The sequence below is a fragment of the Syngnathus leptorhynchus genome, chromosome 7, assembly GCF_054491065.1.
Source record: "Syngnathus leptorhynchus isolate UIUO chromosome 7, UIUO_Slep, whole genome shotgun sequence".
Taxonomy (NCBI): domain Eukaryota; kingdom Metazoa; phylum Chordata; class Actinopteri; order Syngnathiformes; family Syngnathidae; genus Syngnathus; species Syngnathus leptorhynchus.
Window position 1 is genome coordinate 15,815,841 of NC_141201.1, and position 26,139 is coordinate 15,841,979.

Sequence of the window (26,139 nt, forward strand, 5' to 3'; positions counted from 1 at the left end):
GAATTTAGTAAAAAAAATATTGCCCTCAATCTCTGAATTGCTGGTCATCGTTTTGCAAGCCTTGTCATTCCGCCATCTATAGCCAAGGGACTGTATTGAGACTAAATCCCTTGCCTCTCTGCCATCTATAGCCAAGGGACTATATTGAGACTAAATCCCTTGCCTCATCTGCATGAATTTATCAAATGCATTACATGAACTCAAAACTGAGTACCCTATTGTGAAGGGCAGAAACAAATCCACACATGGAATTAGTTGTCTTTTTATTTGCATGTTATGCATTTACAAAAAACACCCTTTTTACTAACAGGACTGTAGAGCCAGAACACTAGCAAATTCAGAATCAGTACAACCACAAACCTTAAACTACAGAGTGGTCAGTTGTCAGTTTTTAAGAGCCAGCTGTAAAACAATCTCAGACACACCACAACATCAGTTCTCCCTAATGTGCAGTTTATAACACTAGCCGGGATGTTTTAGACAGTTTCTCAAAACAGCACAGTGTCAAAGACACAAAATACTTTTTTTCAGAAAGCAGGTTGTAATCAAGTAACCTACAGTGTAAAGAATATGCAACATACTTCGTATATACTGCATTCATTTATTCTTCTTTCAGAGTACTCATCCTCATGAGGGTCGCGGGCATGCCGGAGCCTATCCTGGCAGACTTTGGGCGGTAGGCGGGGTACACACTGAACTGGTTGCCAGCCAATCCCAGGGAACACATAGACAAACAACCATTCACACTTACAACCACACCTACGGGCAATTTGGAGTGCTCAATTGGATTTCCACACGTTTTTGGAATGTGGGAGTAAACCAGAGTGCCTGGCGGAAACCCACGCAAGGACGGGCAGAACGTGCAAATTCCACACAGGAAGGCTGGAGCCATACCCTACACTTTTGAACTGTGAGACAGACGTGCTAACCACTGCTCCACTCTGCCAAGAATTTGCTGCACAATTTATTGTACACGCACAGATCGAAGACTACTCAAACATACTCCCAACTCAATTGTTTCTATTCACATTTAACAAGATGCCATCAAACAGTGACCATGATATAAAATTCACCAATGTATATACTGTACACACACACACACACACACACACACACACACACACACACACACACACACACACACACACACACACACACACACACACACACACACACACACACACACACACACACACACACACACACACACACACACACACACACACACACACACACACACACATATATTATTTTTTATTTATTTTTTTATCTCCTATTATGAAGACAACTTTTAAATAAAGCATGGACTGATAGAAAACCGGTATACAACACCACGTGTACACTCTAAAAGGCATATCTTGTATTTAATCAAGATATAGTTAAAACATTGCACATAAAAGGACTGAATATATGAGAAACAAAGGTCATGCTCCAGCAAAAGATCCAAAACTAGGCTGTAAAATCCACACATTACGCTTACCAGACCACATTGGCAACTAAACACAAAGTGCTCTCAACTTTACATACTGTAGCATAAACATGCAACTTCAGAGAACATAAAGGAGCAGAACGGAAGCAACATCTTGTTTCACAGATCAAATGGGATCTTTTTGTCCAAAAAAAATTAAAATAAAATAAAAATCATACATTCTTTTTTTAAAATACAAACAAAATTTAGCATTCCAGGAACAAAATTTTAAATTTAAACACCTATTTATTGCACACATATTAGTTCACAAAAATAGTTCGGGCACTTTTCAGCATACAGCAGCATTTTCATATATGTGTGTGTGTGTGTGTGTGTGTGTGTGTATGTATGTATGTATGTGTATATATATATATATATATATATATATGTATGTGTATATATATATATATATATATATGTATGTGTATATATATATATATATATATATATAAAGAAAAAAGTTGAAAAACTGATAATGTGAAATTAGAAATAATAGGACCATTTACTAAGGCTAGCCTCTCGGATGCACAACATTGTACAGTTTTTTTGTTTGTTTCGTTTTCAAGGGCAAAACAGCAGAACCCTTTCAATGAACTGCATGGACCACTCGCATGATTATCCTCCTCCTTTTATGTGCAAATACTGATTGCCAGGGCAAAACCGAAATGAGATAAAAGAACATTTGGTCCTATGGTCGAGAGCTCCATTTTTAGTCGAACAATAAGTCAAATGGCACAACTTTGAAAAGGTGTCGCACACAATGGCACCGTGTGACTCACAATCTTAAGACAGCACTCAGTGAATTTGAAAAATTGTGACAGTTACAAAACCGTACAATGCTCATTTGTACAATCAACTCATTTATAAAATGGAGAATAAGACAAAAAAAATCTTCCTATTTGAACCTAAAGTGGCAGCTGCAAAAAACACATATCAAATCAGTAGCATTCAATTTATGGATAATAAGAATATGTGTGTCATTATCTTGATCAGTATCAATGTTTCTAAACAGTTGCAAACACACAAAGGTTTGCCCCCCCTCCCCTTCCTCCAAAAAAAGAACACAAAGAACAAAACAACGACTACGACATAACATCCAACAAGTAATCTCTTCACATGATACCAAGCAGCTCTGCTTTGAAAAAGTGACCATGGGAAACAGCAAGCACAACGCGCTTTGGGATCATCACGCAGAGATGACATTTCTAGAAAAGACAATCGTGTTGAAACAAACTTCGAACCGTCATGCAATATCCTTTGCATAACTGTTACGCAACTAGTTACTTTACAAATAAAGATCACAAACATTTGTGATCCAGCTGTTTAGTTCTCTTTTCCAGGTATTTAAAAAGGGGAAACCACGAATCCCAAAAATGTTGCTATTGCGTTTGGATAAAGTAATAAATACAACCTCATGTATGAAAAGCAAGTGAAAAAAGCACATATGCACATGGGCACAAAGATTATAGCATAAAGTAGAAAAAGAAAAAAAAAATTAAATAACACCAGCAAGCCAGATTGCAACCAGAATTAAATGCTACATTTGGATTTGTTAGCACTTGTTTCAGAAACTAACAGTGAAGCTGTTCTAAAACGTTGCAATATGAAATATGAAGGTATCACCGTCTAGTCGTGGCCAAATATTTTTGGCAGTCATTGAAATTGTGTTTCTCCTACTTTGCCGCTTCGCTTTTCACATTTGTGACTCACGCTGCTCTCTTGTCGTAATCAGCATTTCGATTCTTTTTTCAACTTTGGTAGTTTTTTGTGTTAATTCATTCAAAACATGGAGAATGCAAATTGTTTTTTTAGTACATAATAAAATAGCCGCTTTTTTTTTTTTTTTTTTACACAGAAGAGTTCTCTTTTGACATTCCTCTCTCAATTATATCATATGATAATGTATAATGATAAATGTGATAGAGCATAAAGTCATAAATAGATTTCAAAGTTGAGGTTTTCTTGCTATAACAATGTCAGTTGGAAATGTGAAGCAATGCCCAATTTCAGACCACAACTGTGTAATTGTGAAATAGTGAAAATGTTGACCTGTACTTGCTAGTGCTGATAAGACATATACTTGATATTGGACTTATTTAAATTTAAATTATCAGGAAAAAAAAAAACAGTAGAAAAATCATGGGTAGTTGTGTCACTTGAAGTTTTGAACATATTAATGAAACATGCTGCATGAATTCTATTGAAAATAAATGGATACACACCTAACATCATTTTCCCCACAACAATTGCCATACTGTATGCAGATATTGCAATAAACAATATTGACATGGAAACTGGCTGATGCAACAAGGGTGAAAATGACATACAAAGTGACAAAAATAAAATAAAAAGCAGTTTCTAAAAGCCTTGATTTGTTATTGTGGGCAAACTTAAGTGCTCCTCATCTATTCTTAGGCACTTTCCAAAAGGACAAGGCTAGAATTTCACATACCTCGAGTGGCAGTGCATTCCTGTCAAATGGGATGAATACATTTTAAAAACCCTTATCAATTTCTTATTGAAAAAATGATGGAAAACCATCATCCAGCAACAAATGTCTTGAAAGAACTTGCCATGATTGTGTCTGCGATGTTGAAGTGTGAACAAGTCCACTAGACCTCTTCTGGCATCAATATTCCACAGATCTTCCCATGTGACATGACAATAAAGTAGCAGAAAATAGGCAGGAAGAAGACTTGAATCACTCAATGGTGATAGAAGCCAACTCCTTGCCCTGGGGATTCTGCCTCCGATGGCGCTCATGGTCAAACACTTTGGGTGAACTGCCTCCTTCTATGTTGTCCATCTTGGTCTCCTCTGCCAGGGCGGCGCTGCCGCCAGCATCCATCTCAAAGGAGTTGGGAGCTTCCAGTGGATCCATGGAATCGGGTGAAAGGAAGCCAGGTGAGCTCTCACAATTCTGGGTAGAGGAGGAAACCTGGGAGATGACAGGCATCTGGACTGAGGAGGAGGATGAGGCGGGAATGCTACTGGATGTGGAGGTCCTGCCCGCATAGACAGGCTGATGTTGGGATTCTTCCAATTCATATTGAACTCCTAGCACCTCCTCCTCCTCCTCCTCCTGCACATGGCTTAGGTAGTCGGGCACGAGGAAATCACTAGTAGGAAGAAGAAGAAAAAAACAAATCACAGCCCTTTCACTTCCACCCTCAGAATTTCAACATGATAAACAACAATTGTTTTAGGTCTCCGGACTTCTTGAGAATAGCGATCATTTGCAATACATTCCAAAAAAGGGGCAAGTCATTGCCAAAAAGCTTGCTTGTGTTGGAGTGCAACCAGAGGTGCGTGCTGCAACTATTGCTAGTTCCTCTTACCAACGAATGTACAACATGCTACAAACTACAAATATTTAGGCCCTGTTTTGGAGTGAAAACGAGTATAACTTTGTTCTTGTGTCAGTGCAAGCTTAGTCTCGCATGTTAAGTGGCTGCGTTGCGCTCATCTTTTCGTGCTGGCGCACGAAGCAGCCCCCGACACGCCTGCTAATTTAGTGACAAAGTAATCTACACTTTGCGTAAAAGTGGGTGCATTGTCAGTTCCGTGCATGAAATTATGACTATGGTTAAGTACTGTTGTACAACACAATGTGTATACTTTATAAACAGTAAATCCCCATCGCCAGAGGAACTATCCACATTGACCCCCTGCCCAATCTAAATGCCCAATCTAAAATTGTTATATAGTATTTATAGCACTTAAACTGTATGAAATATATATTGAAAGAGCAAGATTAAAGACTAATAGAGCTGTAACGATGCATTATTTAACTGATGTAATGAGTCTGAATGTTATTCAACAATTATTAGTTTTTCTGTCATCTACATCATTAATCAATTAAAACAAAACCAATCATAAATATATAGAAAATAGAGAATATATTGCTGTATAGCTTTTTTTCCCTTTACTATTATCTTTTGTGTCCAGTTATTTATAAAATACATATTTTATATAGAACACATAATGGAATGAATTTAAAAACAAATCAAATGAAGCACAGAAAAAGACCTTTTAAAATATGTGGTAGTACAACTTTTCAAGAAATTTGGTGAAGTGCAAAGAATTCAAATGAAATGCAACATTGCATCAAGTAACATTTAAATACAATTAAATGTAAAAAATAAAATTAACAACAAAAATTAAAAAGAAAAAAACTAGCAGCAATCGGGGTGAGCCTCAAGTTGTTACCTTTTGGCTAACTTTGGACCGTGTTGGCACGCTGTCAAATAGTTAGTAATACCAAGTATTTTTGCTCAATTTCAGCTGTATACACATGTACAATAAGTATGAGGTAAATTGAATCAAAAACAGTGAGTTGTCACGTACTGAAATAAATCAAGATATTTTATACTTTATGTATCGGATAAGAAAACTTTAATGGGACATACATAAAATCAATATAAGAATGTTTTCTGACCCCCAATGTGATCTGAGAGAATAATGGGGTCTCCTCACCTGCTCTGGAAGTAGTTTGCTAGTTCGGATGCCTCATGGTTCAGACTCCTCAGGTGTACAATTAAATTGCCAGAGTTGGTGAACATGGCGCCGCACGTTTTGCACTCATAAATCCGCGGCTTGCGGATTATGTGTCGGGAGACCCTCATGTGGTGCTTATATTCACCGAAGGACGTGAATGTGGCACTACAAATCTGGCACCGGAAACAGCGTTTACCTTCGTGCTTCAGCCGATGCATCTTTAGGGAGTAGGCCCGTGTGAACTTTTTCCCACAGCGGTCACACTGGAAAGGCTTAATGCCTAGTGGAATCAAGAAAATCAACACTTACATTCAGATTCAATTCATGTCACGACAAGGTCACACTTCATAATTAAAATACTAATTGAAAATGTACTTATGACAAAAAAATTGGGATCCATGACCAAATCACATTAGATAGAAAGTCGCGTAGGATCAAATTGTTTTTTTTTTTATTAAATTAAAAGCATCTCTGCTGATGCATGTGTTGCGATAACTTTCCCTCATTTTCTTCACGTGCTGCCCCTACACACTGCCTTGACTTCGCTCGAGCAGTCAGTCGGTGACAAATTGAGAAATAGGCTCTCTCAATGTGTAATTGACAATCATGTGCCAGCTCTAACGTGAGCAGCCACAGGAACACAACATTTTGAAGGTAACATCATCCTGATATGTTACACACATTTTATTTGGTTTTAATTTTTCACTGAAACTATCATGATGTCATGTTTGCATCTTTACCTACCGGAGTGTATGAGCATGTGCTGCTTGAGGTTTTGAATGCGTGTGAATCGAACTCCACAGGTTGGACACTGAAAGGGTCTGTCCGGGCCATTGGTCCTGGGGCGGACTGATGGGCCAATATAGAGGTGGTAAGGATATTGAATACCTTCTAATCTGAAATACAAAACAAGAAGAAGCCTCCAAATAAATGAATAACATATGGCTAAACTGTGCGCCTGACAAGTGTAACTCATACCTAACATTACTAGAGGTGCAATGATTATTAATTAATCAACTACCATATTTTCCGGACTATAAGCCGCTACTTTTTGCACAAGCTTTGAACCCTGCGGCTTGTCGTCCGTATCTATGGATTTTTTTTGTGATTTTTGTGATGACTTGATCACTTTTATACACTCGTAAAAAGGCTGTGGATCGCTGTTGTGCGGCACCACTTTGCTGGGCGGAGGGATATGTGACCAGACACACGGTCACTGGGGAGAAGAGTGGTGTGTTGATCGCATGTCCGTCCGCCTGTCAAATAGTGCCGTATAATTGACACAACGAAGAGACAGAACGAGATCAAGACGGACATTATAGAAGAAAGGAAGCTTTTATACACAAACCCTCATTTTGGGGGACAAAACAAATGCATATGATGCCGCTTTTAAGTTAAAGGCAGTCGATTTAGCTCTTAACGAAGGAACTAGAGCTGGTCATGCACTGTAGAGGCTTCCTCTGGTCACTAGAGGGCACTAGGCTATTGTTGACATCTTGTTGCGTCACACTTTTCTTTATTTCCCAGTCATATCTAATCTGGAGCTATAAGTGTTTCTCATGTCACATTGCCAACTTTACCCCATAAGTGGTCCCATTTTATTTATTATTAGTTGTGGGTTGCTAGTGTTCCCGACACATTAAGTTCATTATGGTCGTCGCTGAGATTTATACATGTTTGTTTGTTTGTTTGTTTGTTTGTTTGTTTGTTTGTTTGTTTGTTTGTTTGTTTGCAGAGCTCCTTCATCTGTGTCAAATTACCTTATGTTGATAAAAGATATGCATCCCTCTTTCCTGACAATCCTCTTTGTTTATATTGTCTTACAAATGGTAATTAGTAAACATTACAACACCTGCGGGTAATATAATATTATAAACGAAAAAAAAAAAAAAAGATTTTCCCCTAATATATAATCAGGTGTGTCTTATAATCTAGAAATTACAATAATTAAATACCAAAATAAGACACAAAATTAATTTAGGATTTGATGGATCATTTGGATCCTTTTTAATTAAAAAATGTCAAACTGCTGGGAATTTCTACTTCTTTTACAGTAAATATTTCTGTGGTCTTGGTGTTCATCCGTCCATGTTCTGTACTGCTTGTCCCCACGGGGGGTGCGGGCGTGCTGGAGTCAATCCCAGCAGACATCAGGCAGTAGGCGGGAAACACCCTGAACCGGTTGCCAGCCAATCGCAAGGCACACAGTCCCAAATAAGCATACACACACACACTTACGGGCAATTTGGAGTGCTCAATCAGTCTACCATGCATGTTTTGGGGATGTGGGAGGAAACCGGAGTGCCCGGAGAACACCCACGTCGGTCTGGAGAGAACATGCAAACTCTACACAGAGGGGCGGACGTGCTAACCAGTGCATGATACCATGCTGCCCTGTATCTTGGTGTTCAATCAAATCAATCATTTGCTTTTCCTATACCTTTCATCATCTTCGGCATGTCCTCCAGCATTAGAGGCACTCTGAATTGACGGCAAGCCCTCTGACACTCCCTCATCCATGGATCCTGAAAAAGAAAAGAAAAATGAAAACATGTTCTAGGCGTTTCCGCATTTATATTATTCATTCATCATATATTGAAGCTCATAATGAAAAAAGAATGACACTGAAGATGGGCTTGAAAGTCTGCGCATTTTGGGGAATAAGGAATGCGTGTTGTTTTTTAACTACAAAAATTAATTCTGGAACAGTTCAAAGTAATCTGTAAATAATCACTAAGGATAAGGTGCCTCACATATTTAACTTAGAGTGGTGCAGCTGTAGTTTAACTTTTAAAGCCCATGAGTCAAGAATTATTATTTAGCAGCGCAATTCTCCCACCTATGGATGATGACTGTGGACTGATGAGGAGATCTTCCTGAACCTGCTCACTTCCTGGCACCGTCTGCTGATCACTGAGTGAGCTCTGGGAGGCACTGACAGCGTGGGAAGATGCTACCTGGGCCTCCTCGTCACTGAGGCGCTCCACTTTCACCCTCACATCTTCTTCCTCGGCCGGCACAGGTGGTGACACTGCCTTGGAACTTTCACACGTCAAAAAGTCACTGAGTCGTCGACCAACCGCCACCTCAGATGTAACTGTTGCAGCCTGCTCTTGGCACCGGGGGCTCTCTGGGAGTTTTGACTTGTCCGTGTGGAATCTCCTATCGATGCCGAACGGGAACGTCCACGGGAAGGCCAGGGAGGACTCCACAGGCTGGGCCGTGTTATCTGAAAATGAAGGGGATGGGTTGGGGACCTGTGGGGAGATGGTGACCATCTGTGCAGTGCATTTGAGGGGACTCTCAGGCGACGCCATGGTTACAAAACTCTTCCGTTTTCGGCGCGATTCGCGGCAGACGGGAACATTTCTCTCCATTACGCTACAGTCAGATGACACAGGTGACACGCTGCCATCAAGTGGCGTGAGGGCACAGTTTGAAGAGGCACTCTCAGGTGCTGATTCAAGGGGCTTGCCTGCTCCAAGTGTGCTGTTACTGTTGTTACTTGGACTCCATAGAATACTGGACTTCATGAACTCTGAACATGTACTTGCTACAGCAAACATCTGCATGTAACTTGCAGCTGCAAGGACATCAATGATATTTTCTGTACTGATGGAAAGCGTTGATGTGTAAGCGTATTCCAGCAGAGGAGCAAAGCCACTGACTGTCACATGGTGAAGGTCCAACACAAACTTGTCCTCTTCCTCGGGTCGACCCACAAGTTTAGAACGGAAAAATTCGCTGCAGCAGGCCAGGACTACTTTGTGGGCCAGGAAATGTTTGTCTTGCACCCTGATGGTAACATCACACAAGTGACCTTGGTTACGCAAAGTGTTGAGCTTCTCGAGCATCTCTTGGCTGTGGGATGCCGAGCAATGGGTAAAGGTTTTGACTCCCATGTTAGTCAGCTTCTGAACATGTAGAGACACTGTGTCCTACAAAAACAAAGAAAGTATTTAGTACATCATTTTAAAGAGGAGTAAGATCATGTAATCACTCACTACTCTCCATAATTCACTGATGATTCAGGTAAAAGAACTGTCGTCCCCATCACAACTTCCTCTTGACTGAGGCAAAGGCAGGCAGGAATACAAGGATTTTAATCAACCAATATGCGAATAATTCAACTCAAGACAGGCTTAGGACCGCCTCACTCATTTCCTTTTGCATTGCGGGACAAAAACTGCCAAAACAGGAAAAAAAGAATAAAAAAATAAAATTATATATATATATATATATATATATATATATATATATATATATATATATATATATATATATATATATATATATATATAAACATATATATATATATATATATATATATATATATATAAACTGGAAATAAATAAAAACAACAAATATAAATACCACAAAAAAGTAAAAAATAAATACAAACTATTTTAAAATTAAAAATAGATAGCAAAAGATTAAATGCAAAAAATGATCTTGAAAATTATGATTTGTTTTCATTTTCACTTTTGTTAATTTTTTATTTTGGCAGTTTTGGTCTTCTATATGAGTCACTCCTTCCCCAGTACGTAAAAACTTAAGCGCCTTTGTTCACAACAGCAATTAACTGGCGCAACTGCAATATGCAGTTAGCAAGCTAGTTACGCCCACAGCCTGAAAATGCATCTTCCTTCTGATAGTCTTTTGGCATGGCCGCTTTAAATCCCCACAAAACTTCCAATCTGTAGACCTGCGCCTTAAATTACGTTGTTATCGCCATGAATATACACATATATAACAGAGAAAAGACAAAAGAGCAACGTCTTCATCTTCACCTTCATCTTCTTCCGCTTATCCGGGGTCAGGTCGCGGGGGCAGCAGCTTTAGGAGGGACTCCCAGACCTCCCTCTCCCAGCCACTTCCTCCAACTCATCCCGGGGGATCCCAAGGCGTTCCCAGGCCAGCCGAGAGATGTAGTCTCTCCAGCGCGTCCTGGGTCGACCCCGGGGTCTCCTACCGGTGGGACATGCCCGGAACACCTCCCCAGGGAGGCGTCCAGGAGGCATCCTGATGAGATGCCCGAGCCACCTCAACTGGCTCCTCTCAACGTGGAGGAGCAGCGGCTCTACTCCGAGTCTCTCCCGGATGACCGAGCTTCTCACCCTATCTCTAAGGGAGAGCCCGGACACCCTGCGGAGGAAACTCATTTCAGCCGCTTGTATCCTGGATCTCGTTCTTTCGGTCACGACCCATAGCTCGTGACCATAGGTGAGGGTAGGAGCGTAGATCGACCGGTAAATCGAGAGCTTTGCCATTTGGCTCAGCTCTCTCTTCACCACGACGGACCGGTACAGAGTCCGCATTACTGCCGACGCTGCACCGATCCGCCTGTCGATCTCGCGCTCCATCCTGCCCTCACTCGTGAACAAGACCCCAAGATACTTTAACTCCTCCACTTGGGGCAGGATCTCATCCCCGATCCGGAGAGGGCATTCCACCCTTTTCCGACCGAGGACCATGGACTCGGATTTGGAGGTGCTGACCCTCATCCCGACCGCTTCACACTCGGCTGCGAACCGCTCCAGTGAGAGCTGGAGATCACGGCCTGAAGAAGCCAACAGCACCACGTCATCTGCAAAAAGCAGTGACGCGATGCTGAGGTCCCCAAACCGGACCCCCTCAACGCCTCGGCTGCGCCTAGAAATTCTGTCCATAAAAATTATGAACAGAATCGGTGACAAAGGGCAGCCTTGGCGGAGTCCAACCCTCACTAGGAACGAATCCGACTTACTGTCGGAAATGCGGACCAAACTCTGGCATCGGTGGTACAGGGACCGAACCGCCCTTATCAGTTGGCTCGGCACATGTGTACTGGTTGGGCGAACTCCCATGCACCCTCGAGGATCCTGCCGAGGGTGTAGAGCTGGTCCACTGTTCCACGGCCAGGACGAAAGCCACACTGCTCCTCCTGAATCCGAGGTTCGACCTCCCGACGGATCCTCCTCTCCAGCACCCCTGAATAGACCTTACCAGGGAGGCTGAGGAGTGTGATTCCCCTGTAGTTGGAACACACCCTCCGGTCCCCCTTCGTAAAGAGGGGAACCACCACCCCAGTCTGCCAATCCAGAGGCACCGTCCCCGATGTCCACGCAATGCTGTAGAGGCGTGTCAGCCAAGACAGCCCCACAACATCCAGAGCCTTTAAGAACTCCGGACGGATCTCATCCACCCCCGGGGCCTTGCCACCAAGGAGTTTTTTAACTACCTCAGTGACTTCGACCTCCGAGATTGGAGAGTCCGCCTCAGAGTCCTCAGGCCCTGCTTCCACAAAGGAATGCGTGTTGGTGGAATTGAGGAGGTCTTCGAAGTATTCCCCCCACCGACTCACGACATCCCGAGTCGAGGTCGCAGCACACCATCTCCACTGTAAACAGTGTTGACCGTGCACTGCTTCCCCCTCCTGAGACGCCGGATGGTGGACCAGAATTTCCTCGAAGCCGTCCGGAAGTCATTCTCCATGGCCTCGCCAAACTCCTCCCACGCCCGAGTTTTTGCCTCAGCAACCGCCGAACCCGCGTTCCGCTTGGCCATCCGGTACCTGTCAGCTGCCTCCGGAGTCCCGCAAGCCAAAAAGGCCCTATAGGACTCCTTCTTCAGCTTGACGGCATCCCTTACCGCCGGTGTCCACCAGCGGGTTCGGGGATTGCCGCCACGACAGGCACCAACAACCTTACGGCCACAGCTCCGGTCGGCTGCCTTAACAATGGAGGCGCGGAACAAGGTCCACTCGGACTCAATGTCCCCCGCCTCCCCCGGGACGTGGGAAAAGCTCTGCCGGAGGTGGGAGTTGAAGCTCTTCCTGACAGGGGATTCTGCCAGACGTTCCCAGCAGACCCTCACAGAGCGTTTGGGTCTGCCAGGTCGGACCGGCATTTTCCCCCACCATCGGAGCCAACCCACCACCAGGTGGTGATCACTGTCATTGCCCACGTGAGCATTGAAGTCACCCAGTAGAACGATGGAGTCCCCAGAAGGAGCGCTCTCCAGCACTTCCTCCAGGGACTCTAAGAAGGGTGGGTACTCTGAGCTGCCGTTCGGTGCATAGACACAAACAACAGTCAGGACCCGTCACCCCACCCGAAGGCGGAGGGAGGCTACCCTCTCGCTCACCGGGGTGAACCCCAATGTGCAGGCGCCCAGCCGGGGGGCAATAAGTATGCCCACACCTGCTCGACGCCTCTCACCGTGGGCAACTCCAGAGTGGAAGAGAGTCCAGCCCCTCTCGAGAGGGCTTGTACCAGAGCCCAAACTATGTGTGGAGGCAAGTCCGACTATGTCTAGTCGGAACCTTTCTGCCTCACACACCAGCTCGGGCTCCTTTCCAGCCAGAGAGGTGACATTCCATGTCCCTAGAGCCAGCCTCTGCAGCCGGGGATCGGACCGCCAAGGTCCCCGCCTTTGGCTGCCGCCCAGCTCACTATGCACCCGACCCCTTTGGCCCCTCCTATAGGTGGTGAGCCCATTGGAAGGGGGACCCACGTCTTCTTTTCGGGCTATGCCCGACCGGACCCCATGAGTGAAGGCCCGGCCACCAGGCGCTCGCCTTCGAGCCCCACCTCCAGGCCTGGCTCCAGAGAGGGGCCCCGGTGACCCGCGTCCGGGCGAGGGAAAACGACACCCATATATCCTTTTCATCATAAGGGGTCTTCTGAGCCGTGCTTTGTCTGGCCCCTCACCTAGGACCCTTCTGCCATGGGTGACCCTACCAGGGGTATGAAGCCCCAGACAACATGGCTCCTAGGATCATAGGGGCACGCAAACCCCTCCACCACGATAAGGTGGCGACTCACGGAGGGGCAAAAGAGCAACGTAAAAAATAAAACTTAAACGTGAGATGTGCAGCTAGCATGTGAAAAGGGACCTCACATTGGTGTGGTGCACAGCTTGTTGTCACTGCGTGGAAAAGACAACTCAGTGGCTATGTTCACATGGACTAAGGTTCTTTAATCCGATGAGAGTTCGGGTTAAAATAATGGTAGGATACAGTAATCCCTCCTACTTCGCGGCTTCAACTATCGCGGCTTCGCTGTATCGCGGGTTTTCAAAAATGCGTAAATTAATTATTTTATCGCAGAAATTTCATCATTTCACGAGGTTTCGCGGCCACTTGAGTTTCTTCATTTTCCTTTAATAATGATAGCTTACGTTTGAAAGTCGTTTTCTTGTTTTGAAATGAATAAATTAAAGAGTCAGTACAGTATACTTTATCGTCACATGTGACTTCAGGGCGTTCTCTCTGTTGTATATTTTGGACTAACTCATGTTCCGTAGTGGGAAAACCCCGGATGTGGGAGGGGGAGCTTCGGGGACGTTCAGTGTTGCGATGTACGGCCAGTGAACTGACTGTGATGAAAGGAATAAAGCAGTATCCATCACGTCGTTGTCCGAACCATGCTTGCTACATCAGAACCTGGAAAATAGTAAAGATATAACACTCTCCACCGGCGGTGGCCTTCATCTGGACATAGCAATACACTGTTAGTCTCGTCGCTAAGGCATGAATGCGGAGCGCACAGTCCATTGATATGAAAGTCCCCTAGCAGCGAGCTGGTTGATGTCAGCGATAAAAATAGAATATCTTCCAAGAATAGCTAAAAAAAATCTAGTTTCTATTTCGCGGAAATTCCCATTTCGCGGGTGGGTCTGGAACGTAACCCCCGCGAAGTAGGAGGGATTACTGTACACTGTTTTCTTTGACACTAATAAAATTGATCCGAATAGGAATTGCTTGTGGTGCACTGGTTAGCACATCCGCATCGCCGTTAGGAGGGTGGCGGGTTTGATTCCACCTCTGGCCTTCCCTGTGTGGAGTTTGCATGTTCTCCTCGTAACTGCATGGGGGTTCTCCAGGCACTCCGGTTTTCTCCCACATCCCCAAAACATGCTTGGTAGGCCAATTGAGCACTCCAAATTGCCCATAGGTGTGAGTGCGAGTGCAGATGGTTGTTCGTCTGTGTGCCCTGCAATTGGCTGGCAACCGGTTTAGGCTGTCGCCCACCTACTGCCAGATGACTGCTGGGATAAGCTCCAGCCCACCCGCAACCCCCGTGCGGACAAGTGGTATAGAAAATGGATGGATGGAGCAATCGCATTTTCATATGTCTCACTTTTAGGCGGAACAAATCATTCTGTCATGCGCAGATTGACAAAATATATAGTAGTAGTAGAGCTGTAGAGACTTCTGTGCTAAAACATTGCTCTGTTCAAACACATTTTAATTTTCACTTCATAGCAGTCTTTCTCAGATAGTGGAATGGGCTCTTCATGAGGGGGTGAAGTGATGCCAGGGAGGCACATGTTATCCCAAGGAACATTGGTTTTAATAGTGTACTAGACTAAAGTGTACCGTAATTTTCGGACTATAAATCGCTCCGGAGTATAAGTCGCACCACCCATAAAATGCACAAAAAAGTGAAAAAAACAACATATAAGTCGCATCGGAGTATAAGTCGCACTTCTGGGGCAAATTTATTTGTCAAAATCCAACACCAAAAACAGACATGAACCAGCAACAACAGGCTAAACGGGAAAAATTTTCAAAACCTCAACATATGAGAATAATAGTCAATAATTTTAAAAAAAAGTGTAAAGTGTACTGTAATTTTCGGACTATAAGTCGCTCCGGAGTATAAGTCGCACCAGCCATAAAATGCACAATAAAGTGAAAAAAAAACAAAACATATATAAGTCGCACCGGAGTATAAATCGCACTTTTGGGGCAAATGTATTTGTCAAAATCGAACACCAAAAACAGACAGGAACCAGCAACAACAGGCTAAACGATAGGGTATGCTAACGTGACATATACACAAACGAGGAGCTGAGAATGGGCCTGACGTAACATTCAAAGTTATTAAAGTATTACAGAAATAGCACGTTTATCAAACCATCTGTGTCACTCCAATTCATTAAATCCATCGATCTTGCATTATGTAAACAATGCCGCGTATGCGCCGCATATGCTGACGTTGGACCCGTTGTAAGTTGCATTTCTAATTATTCCACAGACCCATATTACGATATATAAAGTATATTTCAAATAACTATCATATTACAACAATATTATCAAACCATCTGTGTCACTCCAAATCATTAAATCCATCGATCAAATTCCTGGTTCTTTATTACAACAACGCCACGCGTGCGCTGCAGAAATCTACTAAATAACTATATTGTAGCGTTAAAGTACCAGGAAAGACGTGGGTTTATATAACAACAATATTATCAAACCATCTGTGTCACTTCAAATCATTAAATCCATCGATCAAATTCCTCCTCCTTCATGTCAACAACGCCGCGCACGCACGCCGCACAGATCTAGTATATAACTATAATGGAGCGTTAACAAAGTACCAGGGTATGGTAAACGGCTCTTTATTTAACGAAACAAGAGTTCATTGAGCCATCAACTACTGAACTTCCATCCACGGAGGTGAAAGAAAGCTCCGGAGAGTATGACCGGGCGTGCGTAAAAGCCATGTCCGAGCCCCATCCGCCGTCCCCGGACAGCCACCCGGCCGAGCGCCAGCCCCCGATTTCCATCCACGGAGGTGAAAGAGAGCTCCCGCCGAGAAGGACCGGGCGTGCGTAAAAGCCATAATAGTTTTTCAAACCTTCTGTGTCACTCCAAATCATTAAATCCTTCAAACTCTTCGTCCTCCGTGTCACTTACAAACAAACCCGCTAATGATGCCGGTAGTACGTGGGGCCCTTCGTCATCTTCGTCATCCCGTGATCAAATCCTTTGCCCTTTATGTGCCCGCCGCGTGGCACGGGTGAAGTCACTTGCAGTTCAAATGACAGTAATCCCTTGCTACATTGCGGTTCGTTTATCGTGGTTTCACTACATCGCAAATTTTAGAATTTTGAAAATTTGTGCAAAAAAATCACATATAAGCCGCTCCTGAGTACAAGTCGCCCCTCCACCCAAACTAAGAAACAAAACGCGACTTATACTCAGAAAATTACGGTAATTGCATTTCCACTACAGTGACAACGGCACTATCATTGGCAGAGTGCATTGGGAGTACAGTAATCCCTCCTACTTCGCGGGGGTTACGTTCCAGACCCACCCGCGAAATGGGAATTTCCGCGAAATAGAAACTAGATTTTTTTTAGCTATTCTTGGAAGATATTCTATTTTTATCGCTGACATCAACCAGCTCGCTGCTAGGGGACTTTCATATCAATGGACTGTGCGCTCCGCATTCATGCCTTAGCGACGAGACTAACAGTGTATTGCTATGTCCAGATGAAGGCCACCGCCGGTGGAGAGTGTTATATCTTTACTATTTTCCAGGTTCTGATGTAGCAAGCATGGTTCGGACAACGACGTGATGGATACTGCTTTATTCCTTTCATCACAGTCAGTTCACTGGCCGTACATCGCAACACTGAACGTCCCCGAAGCTCCCCCTCCCACATCCGGGGTTTTCCCACTACGGAACATGAGTTAGTCCAAAATATACAACAGAGAGAACGCCCTGAAGTCACATGTGACGATAAAGTATACTGTACTGACTCTTTAATTTATTCATTTCAAAACAAGAAAACGACTTTCAAACGTAAGCTATCATTATTAAAGGAAAATGAAGAAACTCAAGTGGCCGCGAAACCTCGTGAAATGATGAAATTTCTGCGATAAAATAATTAATTTACGCATTTTTGAAAACCCGCGATACAGCGAAGCCGCGATAGTTGAAGCCGCGAAGTAGGAGGGATTACTGTATTAAGTCAAAAGTGCAGTTTTTTTTTGTTTTGTTTTTTGTTTGTTTTTTCAACAGCGCAAGTGCACAAAAAACAAAGCAAACCCTTACGAGACTATATGGAAAAATATTTCAATGGGGATGAAAAGAAACACAAAGCAAGACAACCAATGTCAAACTCATTCTTTGTAAATTCCATCCATCCATCCATCCATCCATCCATCCATCCATCCATCCAGTTTCTGAACCGCTTTGTCCCCACGGGGGTCGCGGGCGTGCTGGAGCGTATCCCAGCCATCATCGGGCTGTAGGCGGGGGACACCTTGAACCGGTTGCCAGCCAATCGCAGGGCACACAGAGACGAACAACCATCCACACTCACACTCATACCTAGGGACAATTTAGAGTCTTCAATCGGCCTACCAAGCATGTTTTGGGGATGTGGGAGGAAACCAGAGTGCCCGGAGAAAACCCATGCAGGCACGGGGAGAACATGCAAAGTCCACACAGAGAGGGCCAGAGGTGGAATCAAACCCGCACCCTCCTAACTGTGAGGCGGACGTGCGACCCAGTGCGCCACCGAGCACTGGGTCAATTTACAATTCTTTGTAAATTGATCTATATATTCTTTTAAAGTTCATAAGTGTAAGTCGTGGCAGAGAATTGGGCGAGTTTAATATTTTCTTCATTCTTGGGGGTGCGTCACAGTACACAATTGAAAACAAACTTTAAAAAAAAGGAAGTTTACTGTCTTGCATTACTTCAACATTAATTAGTAAGAAATCTTTATAAAGCTTTAGAGAGCTGAAAGTGCATCGTGGACAGTGAAACGAAAGGCTTACACAGTTAGTGCGGCTAAACAAACAACATGTTTACTTGACCCGCTTCCAGCCAAACTATTTCAAGAATTATTTCAAATCGTAGGACCGTCCGTTTTAAATATAATCAATCTGTCTGTCTCCTCTGGGATAGTGCCAAAAGCCTTTAAAACCGCTATCATTAAACCGCTACTTAAGCGACCAAATCTTGACCCGGACTGTCTCAGTAACTATAGGCCAGTTTCAAATCGCCCATTCATAGCAAAACTGCTTGAAAAGGTAGTAGCGCAGCAGCTTATTGATTACATGGTCGCGAATAATCGATATGAATCTTTTCAGTCTGGTTTTAGAGATAATCATTCCACTGAGACAGCACTTGCTAAAGTGACTAATGATCTCCTCATAGCTATGGATTGAAACACTTCATCGGTATTGTTACTACTCGATCTTAGTGCTGCCTTCGACACTGTTGACTTCGATATTTTATTAGAGCGTCTTAAAAGGTGTGTTGGTATTTCGGGGTCAGCACTAGGCTGGTTTCATTCGTATCTATCAGACAGGACGCACCGAGTGGTCCATGGCAATGCGTCCTCTGAGCTCTATAAAGTTACGTGTGGTGTCCCACAGGGATCGGTACTAGGACCAATTATATTTAATAATTATATGACTCCGCTTGGGGACATAATACGTAAATATAATATTAGTTTTTAATGTTACGCGGATGACACACAATTATGTATGCCGTTATCAATGACAGATCCGCGGGACTGTTGTAATCTTGAGGCATGCGGAGATCAAGCAATGGATGTCTCTCAACTTCCTTTGTCTGAACCCAGATAAAACTGAGATGTTGATAATTGGTCCAGCTCGTTATCAACATTTATTTGAGGAAACCACTATAACTACAGATAACCGTACTATCACTCAGAGTTATACTGTAACTAATCTCGGGGTAATATTTGACCAAACGCTCTCCTTTCAAAAGCACATTAAGAATATAACCAGAATAGCATTTTTTACCTTCGTAATATTGCTAAGATTCGCCCAATCCTCTCGACCAGTGATGCGGAAATTATTATACATGCATTCATCACGTCGCACCTGGACTACTGTAATGCATTATTCTCTGGTCTTCCCAAGTCCAGCATCAAAAGTCTACAGTTAGTACAAAATGCTGTTGCACAGCTGCTCTCACGGGCAAGAAAATTTGATTACATTACCCCTATATTAGCCAATTTACACTGGCTCCGGGTCCATTTAAGATGTGACTTCAAGGTTCTTCTATTAACCTATAAATCATTGCATGGCTTAGCGCCTTCATATCTCGTCGACTTAGTTGTTCCTTATGTTCCGTCTCGTAACCTTCGTTCGCAAAACGCTAGTCTTTTAGTGACACCGAGGGCCAAGAAAATGTCTGCAGGGGCTAGAGCATTTTCTATTCGGGCTCCAGAGCTCTGGAATGCCCTACCAATGGATATTAGAACTGCTACCTCAGTAGAAACATTTAAGACTCGTTTAAAGACGTATTTCTATGATATGGCCTATAATTAGCCTGTAGTAGCCGATTCGGCTGGAGTTTGTTTTTTCTCCCTCTCCCCGACCCCACTCCCCCCACCCCTCCCCGGCTGGGGAGGTGGTTAGGTGACACCCAAGCTGACGGCGGCTATCTAGATTCTCGTGGACCAATTCAGCATGAGGGAACTGCAGCGGATTACCATCCTAGAGGACACTGCCAGGACAATCTAAGGCACCTCCGACAGCTCTTCGCTTTGGCCTGGACATCCAGTTTTTGATTTCCATATTATGTATTTTATGTGCCCTCTTTGCATCCATTGCAGCCTGGTGATCCTGAAAGGGGGATACTTCCATCTGTGGTCCCTTCTCAAGGTTTATCATTTTTCCCTTAGTAGGGGTTTTTGAGTTTTTCCTTGCCCTTTTGGGAGCCCAAGATCAGGGAATGCTTTGAGAATAATTGTCAATTGATTGTCTATGTGAAGCCCTTTGAGACTGCTTGTGATTTAGGGCTATACAAATAAACTTGACTTGACTTGAAACAGCAACATTAATACACTTTTAGGGGGAACAAGGGGGGTGATGAATGGAGCATCGAGGACAGAATGCCAGGTTATGTAACTACAATCAATGCAAGCCAGGCTCATGTGGAGGCCAGTGAACTACAGGATGCTTAGCAGCTGACTGTGAGACATGTGGACTCTCAGCCATGAAATTTTCCATCAAACAAAAGCTTGAGTAATGGGGCTCCTGTAGGGAAAGCACACTCCCTGTCACACAAACACCAAATAAAAAGTACTCCTGAGCTGCGCTGGCCTAATAAAAGAAAAGTAAATTACAGACGTCAAGTAAAAATAATAGAAAATAATCTAATGTCAATTTTTTAAGTGTTCTAGAGCTTCTCTGGTAATTTTAAAGGGACTTAAATATATTATGGTTTGGATAACTATGTAGTATTCAGAACACATTCTTAAGGTTTTTCTGCAATTTTGGTATGCGGTCCAATGCGGAGTCAATCATAAACGAATTGGATTATAGTTTTAACAGGAATTAATAAGCCACAAGTGGTGACACAGGCTTGTTAATGGTCATTGTAGATCAGAATAAATTTTTATGCTATCTCTTAAATGTAACATCTCATTTTTAAAGTCTAAGACCCCGTGAAACATTACACACAAAGTTCACGTCCACCGTACCTCTCAATTACTCGTGATGGCGGCGTCCAGTTTACAACCTGGTCCTTTCACTGAATCTATCCTCACATACTACTAGCGAGTGGTCAGAAAGCTGAAACAAGTGGGAAAGGTTGATTAATGGAAGCCGTTTGGCCAAGGTGAACATAAAACACAAACACAGGACTCTATTAACGTGTGACGAGGACGCTACGAATTCTAAAAATGAACTTATTCCATAAAATAAAAAAATAATGCAGTTTAGCGAACACCAGCTAAGTGTCAAGTTCCCATTTGCAATCACGGTTGAGATGAGAAATACCTCCTGTTTCACCTATCAAAATAAAGGTATTTCACTGCGTTTGCCATTTCGATTGATTAACACGTTGTTGTCCCCCATAAATGATTGGAGGAAATAAAGTAACATGGTTCATTCAGCATGTATGACGATGGGAGCGTGTCAAACAAAATAAACATACTGAACAATTTTCGATCAATGCTTTTGGATTACTTAATTCAAGTTTCCTTTATGTTCCTCCAATGTCCCAACGGTTATAGTAAAAAAATGTTTTGCAGACTAGACTTATATATATATAATTCATTCATCACCCACCTTCTTTCAATAAATACGACGCGGAGTATGCACGCCTTGGTTTACCTTCGAATTCAATATAAGCTTTTCCTTCGAAGCTTAGGATGTTGAACTTCCTGTTTGACCGTGGATAACCCTATGAACCTCAACACACCAAGCGATGCACGACAACTAGCACGTTAGCTACCAAGCTTACCATAGCATAGAAGCCTGCATCCGGCAATAAACTAAAAGGCTTACCCGGCATAATAGTTGAACAAAAAACGCGCACCATGTGACACTAAAACATGAACTGTAATTACAATGTTTACCTTCTAGTACAGAGGCCACTTCTGGCTTCCTGGCCTGAGTATCGGAACAGTTGAGCTGACAAAAAGCTGCTCGCGACGTGTCTTATCGCTTCTCGTGGAAAACTTACATCCCCAGCGTTATTCAGGCTAATTTCCAGCTCTGACAACGCATACTCGAACTCACTACATACCAAGTTGTCATTATAAGAGTCCGTTTGCTATTTTCTATCCTTTGTGATACCGGCTAGCCTTTCAGCTCTCTTATTTGTATCCCCACAATGCAATGCGCATCAGTACTGTACCGTACTGTAAGAAGCAGGAAGTGTCATTGTCCAACATCACAATAACGACTGCCACATAGCTTCCCAATATTGACCTTGCTTTTCAATTACTTGGACAGACATTACACATACTTGCCACAATATTAGGAACAGAAATACCACCAAATACAAAGCATTTTGTTTTAAAGTATTCCTTGACAATAGGTTATCCATGCTCACTTATGCTTATTATTATGGTTGTGACGCTCAGCAGCATGTAATAGTAGTTTTTAATATTTGACACTCAAATCCACAACTCAAAATTTAAAAGACACAGGGGTGGCGCTACACTGGGACTAGAAGGGATATAGCGACATCAGAAATCTGTGCAGCCCTACTGGATTTGATTTGATATTCTAAAATGTAGGTTTAAATAATTTTCTCAGCCCCGCTCTATATCAGTCAATCCCCACTTTATCCCTGAGTAAGAACAATTCCTAAAGCCATCCCTAGGAGTACAGAAGGCTACACGGCTTGCATTAGCGAATGAGCCTAAAATTTACTGAATCAATGTACTGTCACGTGCCTGTGTCACCTGACTTCCAGTCATGCCCCCAATCAAGCTAATTACCAGCACCTGCCACGGCTTGTTTAGGTCTGCTCTATTTAAACTCTGTGAATTTAGCCATTGGCTGTCATTTCGTCTCCTTACCCTGCCCATGAAGCCACTGCTCACTGCGCTCTACCCGAACGATTCCCGGTGCTGACTTATCTCGTGTTCTGACCCGACTCACGTTGCTCGCTGCCTGTCCTGATTACTCGCCTGTCCTTGACCACGTCCTGATCGCCGGCTGCCTCGACCACCTGCCTGGCTCAGACTACGCGCTGTGCTCCTCTGCTCAGCCACACCAGCCAGATCGGCAGTCCAGCGTTCCACTTCCCCTTCCCCTGTTCAATAAAGTTTTGTGCTGCATTTGGCCGCCCTGTCTCTGTTCCTAACAGAATGAACTGACCATTATGCGACCAGCGCACGGACCCTCTGCCCTGGACTGCCTGTCCCACGCAGTGGGACATTAGAAAGATCGCTGAGGAGATGGTGACCTTAACGAAGATCGTCCGGCAGCAACAGCAGCTTCTGCAGCACCATCAGCTCCACCAAGAGCTTGTAGAAGCTCTCAAGGTCCTTGAAGATTTGGCTCCTCTGGCTGCTGCGACCCAACGGCCATCCCACTCAGCCCCATTGATCAGCCCGCCGTTATGTCCATGCCCTGTCTTGCCCCGGAGCCCAGGCAGCTCGTGGACATCCCGCAGCCCAGACTCTGCAACCTTGAGAGGTTTGACGGTGACCCCAAATACGTCTGGGCTTTTTTTGACAAACTGCCGCATCTTGTTCGACCTCCAGCCCGTCACATTCGCCACAGAAGCAGCCAAGGTGGGGTTTGTACTCACTCACCTTATGGGCGTGGCGTGGCTGTGGGGAACGGCGAAATATGTGCAGCAGGGACCCGCCTGATTGTCGTTCGACGCCTTCGCAGCTGAAATCCTTCACGTGTTCGACTTGGGGTCAGCCTCGGAAGACTCTTCCGAGGAACTCCTCACGTTGCACCAAGGCAACAAATCTGCGGCCCACTACTCGCGTCGGAGCAACTGGAACACCCCGGCTCTCGTCGGCACCTTCCTCCATGAACCCGCGGATTACATCAATGATGAGATGGTGTCCTACGAGCGTCCTCGGACCCTTGAAGATGCCATGGACCTGGCCGCACAGGTAGATCAACGGATCCAGTCAAGACGGCGCGAGAAGGTGCAGTCAACAATGCCCCTCCGCTGTCGTGACACTAGCCCGACACCTCGGGTGTCATGGGAAGCCCCGTCGTCCCGTCTCACCTGTCTTCCGCCCAGGATCCTGTCCAAGTAGGTAGCGCTCCATGAACACTCCCCCCACCCGCCCAACCTCCTGCTCCGGCTCGGGGTTCTGTTATTTGGGATGTCAGGAGCCGTCCCTTGGTTGGGTCTGTCATGTGCCTGCGTCTCCTGACTTCCAACCATGCCCCCAATCAAGCTAATTACCAGCACCTGCCATGGCCCGTTTGGGTCTGCTCTATTTTAAACTCTGTGAATTTAACCATTGGTTGTGAGTTCGTCTCCTTACCCTCCTTAGCCATCATTAAGGACCCGCCGTAGTCTGCCAGGAACTTGTTAGAACCTTTGGGAGACTCTATGCAGGCCTTAATTTCAACTTTATTGTAACCTTGTTTTTTTAAACTTATTTAACTTGTTTCTAAATTTTGAATTTTTTACGTGTTTTATGAATGAATGTCGACAGTGCACTATGTGTGCATTTGCACCTTTTTTCCAAATGTGGTTTTGCAGTGAAAATGGCAAATAAACTGAAAGGAAAGACTACAATCACAGCAAATAAATACATTTGATTTTACAGTTCATTTTGAACTTTGGCTTTGGTCTCCAGACCCACTTCTTCTTGCCAGGCAAGGTATACAGTCGTATCAAATTTAACATGATGTAGAGTTCAGTTGAAAAGCATTTGGTCTCGAATCTATTTTTAGTATGTTATGAAGAAAACAATAATAGAATTACACTAAAATCTAAAATGTATGTCTGTCTCTAACTAATCGGTGTCAAAACTAGTAAAGAATGTGTTAAATGATTATGTTTTTTTGGAGCCAAACACATTTACCTATTGTAAGTGAAATAAGGGGATCAAGCGGTAACCACCAATCACGACTTATGTTTTCAGGTTTTCTTCATGTGACATTCGTAAGCTGAGCCAGAGGCACTGTGATGTCATTTTCAGTCAGCAAGTGGCCAAGTGCCCCTTTCAAAAATTTTTGAAAGGGGACCAAGGGGCGTTTCACTTATCACCAAAAATTGCGAAAGCCATTGTGAGGGAAGAAAAAAAAGTGCACTTCATATTGAGCGCAACTTGACAGCAAAGGAATGGTAGTGGAAATGCTTTTTTTTTTTTTTTTCAAAAAAAGTCAAAAACCCACATGCATAATAATAACAAAACATTTTACAGTACATGCTTCAAGTGCAAATTCAAAATTCACAAAAATAAAAATATTCATCTGGTGGTGGTGGTGGTGCTGCTGGTGGTGGTGCTGCTGCTGGTGGTGGTGGTGATGATGTGATCCTTTTTTTTTTTTTTAAATATATATATATATATATATATATATATATATATATATATATATATATATATATGGATAAAAAACATCCATATATATATATATATATATATATATATATATATATATATATATATATATATATATGGATAAAAAACATCCATGCGTTTTTATCCATCTCCATCAGGTGGCCACTTGGCCACTTGCTGACTGAAAATGACATCACAGTGCCTCTGGCTCAGCTTACGAATATATATATATATTAACTTATATATATATATATATATATATATATATATATATATATATATATATATATTTCTCTCTCTCTCTCTCTCTCTATATATATATATATATATATATATATATATATATCTCTAACTCTATACTTCTCTCTCTCTCTCCTTTACGAATTTCCTTTACAGTCTTGAAATTTCATTGTACACAGATTCAAGACACCATGTTCTGGATAAAAAAATAAATACAGTCACAAAACCCCCTTCACGTTTCACAGTAGTTCAGGTGATATTTTACACAGTTCCATACAGCAACAAAATGTTATTATTCCAAAAGGATCAGGATTTGGAATTTTATCAATGTGGTCTTTTGTGCACCACCTTGAATTCAGATGTAGTATTTGGGGAAAACAATTTATCACTTG

General features: G+C 43.3%; 2 protein-coding genes across 10 annotated transcripts; one reads left to right on the forward strand and one right to left on the reverse strand.

The window, feature by feature from the left end:
- Window positions 1-250: 250 nt before the first annotated feature.
- On the reverse strand, window positions 251-24,362 carry zbtb44 (zinc finger and BTB domain containing 44). 9 transcript variants are annotated; one of them, XM_085916808.1, is made up of 8 exons: window positions 24,217-24,357; window positions 23,783-24,085; window positions 21,212-21,302; window positions 8,805-9,903; window positions 8,406-8,490; window positions 6,710-6,861; window positions 5,945-6,245; window positions 251-4,587 (listed from the first exon to the last, which is right to left on the reverse strand). In XM_085916808.1, the coding sequence occupies exons 4-8, from the start codon at window positions 9,865-9,867 to the stop codon at window positions 4,170-4,172; spliced, it is 2,019 nt and encodes a 672-aa protein (XP_085772934.1). In that variant the 5' UTR covers window positions 9,868-9,903; window positions 21,212-21,302; window positions 23,783-24,085; window positions 24,217-24,357; the 3' UTR covers window positions 251-4,169. The 9 variants fall into 9 exon arrangements, with proteins under 9 accessions (XP_085772934.1, XP_085772935.1, XP_085772938.1 ...); XM_085916809.1 differs by having other exon boundaries at window positions 23,783-24,362; XM_085916812.1 differs by lacking the exon at window positions 21,212-21,302.
- On the forward strand, window positions 23,040-24,768 carry LOC147054887 (uncharacterized). The gene is made up of 2 exons (XM_085916814.1): window positions 23,040-23,761; window positions 23,865-24,768. The coding sequence occupies exons 1-2, from the start codon at window positions 23,587-23,589 to the stop codon at window positions 24,245-24,247; spliced, it is 558 nt and encodes a 185-aa protein (XP_085772940.1). The 5' UTR covers window positions 23,040-23,586; the 3' UTR covers window positions 24,248-24,768.
- The last annotated feature ends 1,371 nt before the right edge of the window (window positions 24,769-26,139 follow it).